Source organism: Phyllobates terribilis, unplaced genomic scaffold (assembly GCF_046119375.1).
Source record: "Phyllobates terribilis strain yellow unplaced genomic scaffold, ASM4611937v1 Scaffold_11__3_contigs__length_659146591, whole genome shotgun sequence".
Lineage (NCBI taxonomy): Eukaryota > Metazoa > Chordata > Amphibia > Anura > Dendrobatidae > Phyllobates > Phyllobates terribilis.
This window is the reverse complement of record NW_027362771.1, coordinates 116,521,718-116,535,584: the sequence shown is the minus strand read 5'-3', so window position 1 is coordinate 116,535,584 and position 13,867 is coordinate 116,521,718. Positions and strand designations below refer to the sequence as shown.

Below are 13,867 nucleotides of genomic sequence, written 5' to 3'. Positions count from 1 at the left end.
GCTTAAGAAGGAACATGTGCAGGCCCATCTGAAGTCTGCCAATGAACACCTGGATGATTCTGTGAGTTATTGAGAGAAGGTGCTGTGGTCAGATGAGATAAAAATTGAGCTCTTTGGCATTAACTCAACTCGCCGTGTTTGGAGGCAGAAGAAGTACGAGTACAACCCTAAGAACATCGTCCCAACCGTGAAGCATGGTGGGGGAAACATTATACTTTAGGGGTGCTTTTCTGCAAAGGGGACATGACGACTGCACCGTACTGAAGGGAAGATGGATGGGGTCATGTATCGCGAGATTTTGGCCAACAACCTCCTTCCCTCAATAAGAGCATTGAAAATGGGTCGTGGCTGCTGGGTCTTTCAGCAAGACAATGACCCAAAACATACCGCCAAGGCAACCAAGGAGGGTCTCAAAAAGAAGCACAGTAAGGTCATGGAGTGGCCTAGCCAGTCTCCAGACCTTAATCCCATAGAAAACTTATGGAGGGAGTTGAAGGCATATAGGTCAGGGCGCCAGCCAGTAATCAAGGCATATACCATGTCATTTTGATGCTTCTAACTTACTTTCCTCAAACCGCTGAGGGCATACAAGCCCACTCTGTGAATGCAGTGGACCAGCACGTGCTGTGGATGTGATGGTAGAGCTCAGAGCAGAGATCTCACTGAGGGGGGCAGGCTTTCCAGCACCAGTTGAAGCTGGCGATTCTGGACTCAGTTGTAGAAGATATCCTTCAACAGTCGGTATCTCATTCCATTTCACATGAAAAGAATTTGTGGTGGCCAATACCAGCTGCACCTGGGAAGGCGGAGGAGGTTTCTCTGAAACAGAAGAAAACAAATTCATGAACGGCATGAGGTGATGGCCACTAGCATTTTAAAAGGGAATTTTTCACCAAGTTTTTACCGCCTATTCTGAGAGCAGCATAATGTAGAGACAGATACCCTGACTCCAGTGATGTGTCACTTTACTGGGCAGCTTGCTGCTGCTTAGATGAAAAAAAAAACAACTGTTTTATTAGCAGAAGATTATCACTGGAGCACTAGTAAATCTGCAGCTGGGTAGTCCTCCATATTCATGAGCTCTGCACAACCTTTCCCCTGCCCACTAATTGGCAGCTTTCTGCCAAAGCACAGTGTGCACAGAGAGCTGCCAATCAGGGGTGTGGGTGGGGGTTATACAGAGCTCAGCATTCAGAGAACTGGTAGATCTGCAGCAGATAAAACAGGGATTTTAATAAAAATGACAGCAAGCAGCCTAGCAAGTGACATCGCTGGAACTGGAGTTTTTCTGCCCCTATGTCAGACTGCCATCAGACGGGGTAGCAAAAACCTGGTGCCAGATTCATTTTAATAAAAAAAAATGCTAAACTAAAGGAACTTGCAGTAAAACTGCGCTGATTTCTTGATATGTTGCAAGAATTGCAGTCTAGCCATTATGACTTAGCAGCCGCTGCAGTCTTTAAATTGATTGGTAAAAGGGGAGCATGATTTTGCAGAACAGTGGTTTCACTGACAAAACAACGTGGCCATTACAACCATTTTACAGAAGTATGTTCTCCCACAAAATTATGTGCTCGGTTAACAATCAATTTACAAATACCAGTGACTGCATGCTGCTACAGATTTCAGCCGCGTTAGCACAACTCCGTCTGACCGAAGCCTAAAAGCTATGTGAAAGCAATGAGACGAGAGCTCAGTCTGCTGCCCTGCACTCGGTGTTGCAATGAGCACTGGTCTGACCTATAATAGGAATATGAGATTATGACAATGGAAAAACCATGTAAATCAGTGACCCCGATACTGAAATAAAAACGTACTAATTCCAGAAAGCAGTATAAATTAGCAGAAAGTCTGGCACAGTAATGAATTCTCAGGCCTCATTCAGACACATTTTTGTGTACGACTGTGATGGATCCAATTTTCATCCATCCATTTTTTACTATCAGAGTGGCATCAGTTTTTCTCAGACAAAAAATAAATAAATAAAATAAAAAGAAAGAACAGCACTTGGATGATCCACAGATGGCATCATGTGCTGGCTGTTTTCTTCATAGACATTGATTTTAATGAGCAAGTCTGTAAATCAGATAAAAAAAGAACATGTCTCATTTTTGCTTTGTTTTTTTGCAGACAATTGAAGGGAAAAAAAAAACGGACATATGAACAGCCCTAGACTATAAATGATATGTCTTCCCACGTCTGAATGGTGCCAAATACATTTTTTTTCTGTCCATCAGTATCAGTAGACAGATTACTATAGAAGATTATTTTTATGTGAAATCCCAGAATATGTGCAAAACCAATTAAATATCTGACACAGTATGTCAGTTGTTAGAAAAGATCCATGAATCTTACACTTCTTTATCCAGCCTACCAGTATCCTCATTCATCTAGTCGCTGGTAAATTTACAGAAACTTGAAAGTATAAAAAAAAAAACTTTAAATTGAATAGTTGGAGAACAACTTTAGCACAAAAGAATTCTTAATACATTCTATACCTTATTTATTCATGGTAAGAAAATACAATAACACAGTATTGTCAATGCAGCTACCTGTGTCGATGTACCAAAGGTCTTTGCAACAAACTTGGCAGTTCCATGCCTTCTTGTAACCATCCCTTCCACTCCAGATATATAATCGTTTCCCAATTGTGACTGCACAGTGTCCTGCTCTAGGCCATGGCCAATCTTTCCTATCTTCTGTAGAGTCTGACATTAAAGACGTCCATTCCAAGGAGTCTAGATGAGATCAGGAAAAAAAAGGAGTCAGTCATTATGTATATAAAGTCTACCAAGAATACAAATAGTGTAAGGCTGTGTGCCCACTATGCGTTTAAGCGTTTCCGCAGCAGCAATTCCGCTGCAGAAACGCTTAAAAACCAATTGGTAGAAGGTCTGCAATGTTCCCCAATAAAGTGTCACATGATTAAATGACGTCATGGCATGACCTTTTACACAATCGTGAGACACCGGGAAGACCGGACGCATCGGAGAAGGAGACCGGGGGCCATCGGAAGGTGAGTATATGTTGTTTGTTTGTTTTTTTTACCATTTTTATTCTTTTTTTTTTAACTAACTTGGTCACACTATATAAATCGATGCCGGCTGCATGGATCTATATAGTGTGACCAAGTTGTCAAGCACTTTTCCAAGTGATGCTAAAATCGCCTGGAAAGCGCTTGACAACCCGCATGCGGAAATACAAGTGAAGAACGCTTCACATCCGCTTGTCCCTGGCAGGAAAACGCATGTACAATCCGCATGTACAATCCGCATGTACAATCCGCATGTACAATCCGCATGCGTTTTTTCTGCCAGGGAGATGCAGAAACGCTCAGGAAAAAATCCGGAGCATTTCAGCATCGTGGGCACATAGCCTAACACTACCAACCAAACCACATATAAAAGCATACAGCACACATACAGTCCTGCTCAGCGTTATTGGCACCCATGAAGTTTAAGTACATAATGTGGAATATCTCCTGAAAAAAATGAATCAAGTGAAACAGTTTTTTTGTATAGAGACTCGTGCTAAATACAAAAGAGCAAATGATAAACAATAATATGAAACAAAAAACAATGGGAGGGAAAAATAGAAAAACCTAAACCTTGCTGTGTCACTGGTATTGGCACCTTTACATTAATTTAGTATGGAAACACATTTTGACTCGCCTGCGGTAAATCACAAGAGAGATTCTCCTGTGATTAATTGTCGGTGCCCATGTGACATGAATTAGCCAATGAATGAGGACGTCAGTGTTTTAAAAAGCCACATGGTAGGCCCTGTTCCTTCATCACAATGGGGAAGACAAACAAGTAGTCTGAGGACATCAGAGCAGCTATTATTAGCAAACACAAGACTTCCAAAGGGTATAAGGCCATCTCCAAAGAACTTGGTATCCCAGTTTCAAATGTGTTATTAAGAAGTCTGCCAAGCATTGAACCGTCAAGAACCTCCCTGGACGTGGGGGAAAGAGGAAAATTGAAAAGAGATGTCTTGGAAGGTTGGTGCGAATGGTCAAAAAATGCCACGTCAAACATCCAAACACCTGAAGGCCAACCTGGAACAGTCTGGGGTCATGGTTTCAACAAGTACCATATGCCGCACACTAAACCAAGCAGAGCTTTATGGGCGAAGGCCAAGGAAGAAACCATTGCTGAAGAAAATATGTAAAAAAGGAACGACTGATCTTTGCCAAAGAGTACCTTGTCAAACCACAATCCTTCTGGGAAAATGTTTTGTGGACAGATAAAATAAAAATAGAGCTTTTTGACAATGCAAAGATTATAAGGAAAAGAACACCTATCCAAAAGTTAAGCATGGTGTAAGATCCATAATGCTGTGGGGTTTCTTTGCTGCATCTGGTACTGGAGGCCTTGACCATATCACAGTAATCATGAAATCAGAGAATTATCAAGAGATTTTAGAGCAAAATGTCCAACCCAGTGTAAGAAAACTTGGTTGGAGTCGAAGATCATGGTTCCCTCCAGCAAGACAATGACCAAAGCACACATCCAAAAGTACACAGGAATGGTTGAAAAAGAAAAAAAACGGACTGTTTTAAAATGGCCAGAAATGAGTCCTGACCTCAATCCCATTGAAAACCTTTGGGGTGAGCTGAAATCTGCCATTGGGAAAAAGAACTCGGCAAACATTCAAGAGCTTGAACAAACTGCAAAGGAAGAGTGGGAGAAAATTCCAACTGAGAAGTGCAAGAAGCTTATAGATGGCTACAAGAAACGTTTGGAGACTGTCAGCAATGCCAAAGGGTGTGCAACCAAGAATTAATTAGGGGTGCCTTTATTGCTGCACATGCTGTTTATTCTGTTTTTTCTTTGAAATTGCAACATGGAAGTAGGAAAACAATGTTTTATACTTTGGACCACTAATTAGAAAACTTTGAGGATATAACTTTGGTACATTTCCATTTATTTCTGAAGATATTGTACAGTCTATGAAAAAAATGAAGGGGTGCCAATAATGGTGAGCAGCACAGTATATAGTACAGGTCCGAATTACAGTATGGCAGAAAGTGAATAATACAGACCCAGATCCAAAAAGGAAAATGAATTGGTGCATTTCCATTGGCTCTCTTGAGGGCTAACATTGTCGAATGTCAGTGGAACCCAGCCACCAAAAACATACATTCTGAAAGAAGAAGAAGAAAAAAAAAACAGTAATCACTCACATAATGTCAAGGCAAAAAAATTATAAGAGAAGGAACTGAAAACTTGGTCCTGGGTCTCCCTCCGGTTAACAGCTGATCTCTGAAAGCCCCAGTAGTGAGATACCATGTGAAGATCTCAATATCACGGGACCATTCTAAACAAAGATGATGGAAAGTGGACCACCGCCTTAAGTTACAAATACCCACAAAAGTAACAGCGTATTTAGTTTCTTTTGCTGCCGTGCACGATGTGCCTGAAGATGAGCATCAAGTCTATTTAGAAGGCTGATCTTACCTATTTCCTATAACATTGGCAGTATGAAGACTTCTAGGTAAAGGGAATACTCCTTTGGTCTCCGGACTACTCCATGTCATAGATTCTACAGAAAGCATAGAAAAACCATTAACTATGAAAAGATCACAAATTATAAAATAGAAGCAGACTTAATGTAGAGTACAGTACAGACCAAAAGTTTGGACACACCTTCTCATTTAAAGATTTTTCTGTATCTTCATGACTTTGAAAATTGTACACTCACACTGAAGGCATCAAAACTATGAATTAACACATGTGGAATTATATACTTAACAAAAAAGTGTGAAACAACTGAAAATATGTCTTATATTCTAGGTTCTTCAAAATAGCCACCTTTTGCTTTGATGACTGCTTTGCACACTCTTGGCATTCTCTTGATGAGCTTCAAAAGGTAGTCACCGGAAATGGTTTTCACTTCACAGGTGTGCCCTGTCAGGTTTAATAAGTGGGATTTCTTGCCTTATAAATGGGGTTGGGACCATCATCAGTTGTGTTGTGTAGAAGTCAGGTGGATACACAGCTGATAGTCCTACTGAATAGACTGTTATAATTTTTATTATGGCAAGAAAAAAGCAGCTAAGTAAAGAAAAACGAGTGGCCATCATTACTTTAAGAAATGAAGGTCAGTCAGTGTGAAAAATTGGGCAAACTTTGAAAGTGTCCCCAAGTGCAGTTGCAAAAACCATAAAGTGCTACAAAGAAACTGGCTCACATGAGGACCGCCCCAGGAAAGGAAGACCAAGAGTCACCTCTGCTTCTGAGGATACCAGCCTCAGAAATCGCAGGTTAACAGCAGCTCAGATTAGAGACCAGGTCAATGCCACACAGAGTTCTAGCAGCAGACACATTTCTACAACAACTGTTAAGAGGAGACTTTGTGCAGCAGGCCTTCATTATAAAATAGCTGCTAGGAAACCACTGCTAAGGACAGGCAACAAGCAGAAGAGACTTGTTTGGGCTAAAGAACACAAGGAATAGACATTAGACCAGTGGAAATCTGTGCTTTGGTCTGATGAGTCCAAATTTGAGATCTTTGGTTCCAACCACCGTGTCTTTGTGCGACGCAGAAAAGGTGAATGGATGGACTCTACATGCCTGGTTCCCACCGTGAAGCATGGAGGAGGAGGTGTGATGGTGTGGGGGTGCTTTGCTGGTGACACTGTTGGGGATTTATTCAAAATTGAAGGCATACTGAACCAGCATGGCTACCACAGCATCTTGCAGCGGCATGCTATTCCATCCGGTTTGCGTTTAGTTGGACCATCATTTATTTTTCAACAAGACAATGACCCCAAACACACCTCCAGGCTGTGTAAGGGCTATTTGACCAGAGTGTGCAAAGCAGTCATCAAAGCAAAAGGTGGCTACTTTGAAGAGCCTAGAATATAAGACATATTTTCAGTTGTTTCACACTTTTTTGTTAAGTATATAATTTCACATGTGTTAATTCATAGTTTTGATGCCTTCAGTGTGAATGTACAATTTTCATAGTCATGAAGATACAGAAAAATCTTTAAATGAGAAGGTGTGTCCAAACTTTTGGTCTGTACTGTATATGGACACGCATTCTAATTAGGGTATATGCAAATGTATCTAGAAAGGCGCATCACTACCAAAAATGGGACAAATGATGCTGCCAACACTTCATCTTAAAGAAATCTTTCTAGATGATGTCAATATCCTACACAAAGAGAAGTTGACTGTCTCCACAATACTCAAGATGACCACATCTCAAGTATTGGTGGCATCCAACTCCTTGCTGTTCTACATCAAGAGGTAAAGTGACTTGGCATAGACAGCCACTTGTAAGGCATTTGCAGGCTATGTGCATGATACTTGGCAAGAGGCCATCAACGCCATTGTCAGTAGTGCCTCTTGATACTTGAATAATTGCCACTAGATATCCCCTTTAAATTTTTTGGGGAAAAGTAGGACTCAAACTTACATCAATGCTCAAACTCTCTAGCCTCTGAAAGTTGACAGCTGAAATGTGATGCAGTACCATGGCCAGCTATCTAATTTTCTTCTGAGCCAGTTTTGATACATTTCTTCCATTGCCTCTCCATGGTTCTGCACTGCTGTGTAGAGGTAGACAATCAACCACATGAATCTGCTTATCTATTTTTGTGGAAATTTTTGCCTACATCAGCAGGGTAGATGACAAATCGGGTTAAAATTATAAGAAATGTGCTCAATTCGGAGAAAGTGAGAATCTTTATATGGATCGCTGGATTACAGGCATTATTGGCATGGGGTTGGTTACACAGGAGCCAGTAATTTGAAATTAACAACCAGTTAATAATTAAAGCAGCTTTGTCAAGTCTTGTGTGTCACGCTATATGGTGGATGCAGTGGACATATTGTTGTCTACGGTTTCATTCTATATTTTCATGTAAAAAGACGTTTAGCTGCTACCAGAAATCATAGAGAAAGCCTGAGCCCTGCTTCTCCTGAACCAGACAAGGTGATTGACAGTTCTCTCTGTGTGAATATGCATATATCTCACCAATATCTAGCTCCCAAAGGTCACGGAGTCTACTTCCAGACATTCCTCCAAATATATATAGCTTTGATTTCCCACGATCTTTCTTGCTGTATATTACTGCTGAATGGGACTCCCGTGGTGTAGGAGGGGAACCTTTGGTTTGAGGGATACTCCAGCCCACAACTCCACTTCCTTGACGCAACTCAAGCTCATAGAAGTCATTTAGGTACCTGACATGAGAAGAAAACAAACTCAAATTAAATAAAATAATTTACGTTTGACTAATCCATAATTTCAGTTTTTGAAGATAGACCTTATTGGACTTTACATTTGCTGACTCTATAGTTACTAAATGTAAAGTACATCATCCTCATGACTATTTTTTTTTGCATTCTGTTTTTTAGTAGGCTTATCATACAAAAAAAAAAATCAATATTGTATAGGAGCAAACATAAAGCACAATACAGGAGTTCAGATAACACACAGTAGTAATTTTTAATAATTATTTTTATTTCTATAGCGCTGACAAATCCTAAAGCACTTTACAGAGATGAGCCGTATTATTGGAAGGTACACATTATGTGTAGCTGTGCAAAAATTCTCACTTTTGTCATTTGTTTGGTTTTTGTCAGAAAAATATAATAGAAACACATCACCCACTTCTGGTTTTGGCTTACACATACTGATGTAAAAAAACTCAACAAATACTAAAGATGTACAAAATCCATTAAGAGGACTTCACCACTTATTTTTCTTACACCAAGATTGGTATATGAATGTCAATCTTGATAATGCCCCTATAAGTACTACAGCCTAACACAATGACAAATCAAAGCATAATCATGTAGGCACAACATTAGGCTGGTTTCTTATATTTGTTTCTCGTGATCTACGGACTGGCCATGGATTTCCTGACCCAAACCTGACAGCTTCATATTTGAGGTTAGTGAGTTCGGGACAGGAAACCTGTGTCCGGTTCGAGCATCGTGGTCTGTACTCGGACGTAATACACAGATGTGTGTATCCAGCTTTACAGTAAAAGATGAATTCAGTGCAGGGTAGACAGGTGCTGGTAGTGGGGGACTCCATTATTAGGGGAACAGATAGGGCAATCTGTCACAAAGACAGGCATCGCTGAATGGCGTGTTGCCTTCCTGGCGCTCAAGTTCGGCACATCGCTGATTGGATTGACATTACTGGGGCTGGGGAGGAACCAGGGGTCATGTTGCACGTTGGCACCAATGACAAAGGTAGAGGTAGGTGGAAGGTCCTTAAAGAATGATTTCAGGGAATTAGGCTGTAAGCTTAAAGCAAGGACCTCAAATTAAGTATTTTCTGAAATACTGCCTGTACCACGCCAGAGAAGCAGGGGGAGATTAGGGAGGGGAATAAGTGGTTCAGGAATTGGTGTAGGAAGGAGTGTTTTGGCTTTCTGGAGAATGGTGCCGACTTCTCTGTTGGCTACAGACTCTACACTAGGGATGCGCTGCACCTGAATGGGGAGGGTGCAGCTGTGCTAGGGGAAAAAATGGTTAGAAGGTTGGAGAAGTGCTTAAACTAGGGACAGGGGTTTGGGCAATTACTGTATCGCTAGGGAAGATAGTGTAGATGGGGACCTGGGCACAAAGTAATGAAATTGGGGGAGGGGTTAGGACAGTCAATACACTAAGCAGGAATAGAGGTACAGAGAAATACATAAAACGGAGACATAGCTGGAGGAAAGCTATGACTGGGCTGTAAATTTACCAGTTGATCGTCTGTTCAGGAATGAACATACAAATAAGAAAGGGCAAAGGGTTTGTATATATGTAAAATCGTCCCTAAAACCCAACTTATGTGATGATATATGAAAGGCAAATGGAAATGTAGAGTCCCTATGGGTGGAGATAAGGGGAGGAAGAAAGAATAATAAAATATTGATAGTGGTATTTTCCAAATATAATGGAAGTGGCAGAAAATATCCTCATAAAGCCAATAGATGAGGCAGCGAATCGAGGAGAAGTAATTATTATGGGGAACTTCAACTACCCTGATATAAATTGGGGAACAGAAACCTGCAGGTCTAACAAAGGAAACAGGTTTTTGAAAACAATGATAGACAGACAATTACCTTTCACAACTGATTCAGAACACAAGAAGAGGGGCACTGCTAGACTTAATATTGACCAAAAGGCCAGACAGCATAAGGTTGGGGGTCACTTAAGTAATAGTGATCACAAAATAATTCATTTAAATATATCCTTTAATAAGATGTACAGTAGAGGGGCTACAAGGACAGTACACTTCAGAAAGGCGAATTCGTGCCATAAACTGGGACAACATCCTGAGAAATAAAAATACACAAAGGAATTGGCCACTTTTATAAGTTATCTGAATAAGACCTGTGCACAATATACACCCCACGGGTATAAACAAGCTAGAAAAAGGATAAAACCACTAAGGCTAAATAGAGCTGTAATGGGCACAATAAATGAAAAAAAAATTGCGTTTAGAGAATCAAAGCAAGAGGGTAGTGACGAGGCATTAAATAATTATAGAAAAAAAACAAAAAACAGAACATGTAAAAATCAAATCAAGGCAGCAAAGATTCAGACAGAGAGACTCATTGGCAAAGAAAGTAAAAATAACCCCAAAATATCCTACAACTATATAAACAGTAAGAAACTGAAAAATTATAGTGCTGACCCCCTCAAAATAGTCTGGGCAAAATGGTGGAAGTGGATGAGGAAAAGTCCAATATGCTATACTCCTTTTTCTTTTTAGTATTTAAAGAAGAAAATCCAATGACAGATGACATGATCAGGGAAACTAGAAATTCTCCACTAAAGGTCCCCTGCTTAACCCAGCAGGAAGAACGGTGCCGCTCAAAATCACTAAACGTAGACAAATCCCAGGGCCATGATGGCATACACCCTGACTACTGCAGGTATTAGGTGCAGTGATAGACAGACCTTTATTTTTAATATCCACAGATCCCATAATAACAGTCAAAAAAGGGGACAATAGATGAGCTTGTAAATTTAACCTCGGCTGTGGGTAAAATCCTTGAGGGTTTCCTAAGAGGTGCTATCCTGGAGCATCTCAAGAAGGATAACTTCATAACTGAGCATCAACATGGATTTATGGGGTATCGGTCCTGTTAAACTAATCTGATCAGCTTCTATGAGGAGGCAAGTTCCAGACTTGACCAGGGGAAGGCAGTGGATGTTGTGTATATGAACTTTACAAAGGTTTTTTACACAGTGCCACACAAAAGGTTGGTATACAAAATGAGACTGGCTTATCGACTGGATCAGTGATTGGAAACAAAGGGTGGTTATTAATGGAACACACTCGGATTGGGTGAAAGTTAACAGTGGGGTACCACAGGGGTCCACATTGGGCCCTCTTCTTTTTAACATTTATTAATGACCTTGTTGGGGGGCATACAGAGTGTAATTACAATATTAGCAAGCTCTGCAGGGTAATCAGTACAAAGGAGGATAATTTAATATTACAGAAGGATTTATGTAAGCTGGAGGCTTGGGCAGAGAAATGGCAATTGAAATGTAATGTAGATACATGAAAGGTTATGCACTTGGGCAGAGGAAATAAAATATATAATTATGCACTAAATTGTAAAACTGTCACTAAAAAACACTTAGGTGTATGGGTGGACAGCAAACTCCACTGTGATCAGTGTCAGGCAGGCGCAGCCAAGGGAAATGAGATAATGGGATGCAATAAAAGAGGCATAGATGCTTGTGACCAGAACATAGTTTTGCCTCTATATAAAAGTCACTAGTGCGGCCACACTGAGAATACTTTGTACAATTTTGGTGACCGGTGTATAAGAAGGATATAGCTGAACTAGATCAGGTGCAGAGAAAAGCAAACAAGGTTATTAAAGGTGTTGTCCCAAGAACAAAGTTTATTTTAAACAATGGATCTTTGAATAATAATAATTTCCACAATTGGTTGTGTTTACAAAAAATGTTCCTGTGCTGAGATAATCTTATAAATGCGCCCCTGCTGTGTACTGTGTAATGTCTGTGTCTGACCATACAGGAACATGGTCTGATCATACCACATCTCCTGGGCGGGGGATGACACAACCGAGTATACAATCATTACAGCAGGGGATCACAGCTGATTCTTAAAAACAGGCATGGAAATGTTTTACCTCACAAAAAGAATCAGCTGTGATCCCGTGCTGTCCTGTCTATATACTCTTTTTCTTCCTCCCCTGCCCAGGAGCTGTTGTATGATCAGACCATGTCCCTGCACGGTCAGACACAGCCATTACACAGTACACTTTTTTTGAAACACATCCAATTGTGGAAACTATTATTATTCCAATATCTATTGATTAAAATCAACTTTGTAAATTAACTTTTTTCTAGGGAAAACCCCTTTAACATCTTCGCGACCTTGGGATTTTCCGTTTTTGTTTTTTTCTCCTCTTCTTCCAGGAGCCATCACTTTTAGATTTTTCTGTAAATATTGCCATGTGAGGGCTTGTTTTTTGTGGGACGAGTTGTACTTTTAAACGACACCATTGTTTTTAGCATATTGTGTACCGGAAGACGGGAAACAAAATCAAAGTGCTGTGAAATTGCAAAAAAAAAAAAAGTGCAATTCCACAATATTTATTTATTTATTTTTTTACCACGTTCACTATATGGTAAAACTGACCCTCCATTATGATTCCCCAGGTCATTACAAGTTCGTAGATATCAAACATGTATAGGCTCTTTTTCATTAAAGTGGTGAAAAAAATCCAAAGTTTGCAAAAAAAACAAAAGGCGTAATTTTCCCAAGATCCGTAGCCGGGTGAGGGCTTATTTTTTGCGCACCGAGCTGATGTTTTTATTAATACCATTTTGGGGTAGATCCGATCTTTTGATCGTCTGTTACTGCATTCTATAGCAATGTTGTGGCAACTAAAAAAAGCAATTCTAGCGTTTTGATTTTTTTCTCATCATTCCGTTTGCCGATTCGATTAATTCTTTTTTTTCTTATATATTGGTAGATCGGGCAATTTTGAATGCGACGATACCAAATATGTGTATATTTCATTTTCTTTTATTGTTTCATTTTGAATGGGGAGAAAAGGGGGTGATTTAAACTTTTATATTTTTTGTAAAAAAAAAAAATGTATTTTTTTTTTTACTTTTCCCATGCTTCAATAGTCTCCATGGGAGACTAGAAGGGCTAGCTGTGTGTAGCTAAAATGATCACTCGCTATGAGCGCCGACCGCTGGGCAGCGCTCGTAGCATCCTGGCAATGACAACCACAGGGTTGTCATGCCAACCCATCAGCGACCCGCAGTCATGTGACACGGGTGCCGATGGATGAGACTAGTGACATGATTGCGGTACAGCGATGTTAAATGCCACTGTCAGCGGCATTTACATGTTAACAGCCGTGGGTGGATCGCGATTCCGATCAGATCAGCTGTCATGTGCCCGATAACACGTGGGCTCAGCGCCGGAGCACACATGGAGTTCAGGGATACAACCTGTGGACTGCATTACCAAGATAGGTTATTAAACTTGGGGTTATTCAGTTTGGAAAAATGTAGGATTAGGGGTGATCTTAGAGATGATAAACGATGCTTTGAAAAACATTAATCACACATGAATATACCTGGGAATATTGTTATTGTTGTCTTCACTCTCATTGGCAAGGCCACCAAATAAATAACATTTATTGCCATGGAGTGACAAACTGTGCCCGAGACGAGGACAGGGCAGGGACCCACTGGGTAAAGGGTGAGGCTTTAACTTTTTCCATAGCCAACGACTTGCCTTGAGGAAAAAGAAAATAAATATAAGATTACAATTTATAGACTTTATACTTATTCTTCATATATTATAGCTCATATACTACACAACCTTCTACTTAAAGAGGTTGTCC

General features: G+C 40.3%; 1 protein-coding gene across 4 annotated transcripts in view; it reads right to left on the bottom strand.

The window, feature by feature from the left end:
- HCFC2 (host cell factor C2) overlaps positions 1-13,867 on the bottom strand; it is a 60,623-nt gene that overhangs the window by 31,224 nt on the left and 15,532 nt on the right. For all 4 annotated transcript variants that reach the window (XR_012251190.1, XM_073651544.1, XM_073651543.1 and 1 more), the window contains exons 3-8: positions 13,598-13,758; positions 7,990-8,198; positions 5,463-5,547; positions 5,048-5,148; positions 2,553-2,738; positions 565-819 (exon numbers count right to left, since the gene is read on the bottom strand). Coding sequence is in view for 3 of the 4 variants with exons in the window: in XM_073651544.1 (XP_073507645.1) it covers positions 565-819; positions 2,553-2,738; positions 5,048-5,148; positions 5,463-5,547; positions 7,990-8,198; positions 13,598-13,758 (997 nt within the window). In the remaining variant the exon portion in view is untranslated. The remainder of the gene's footprint in view (positions 1-564; positions 820-2,552; positions 2,739-5,047; positions 5,149-5,462; positions 5,548-7,989; positions 8,199-13,597; positions 13,759-13,867) is intronic.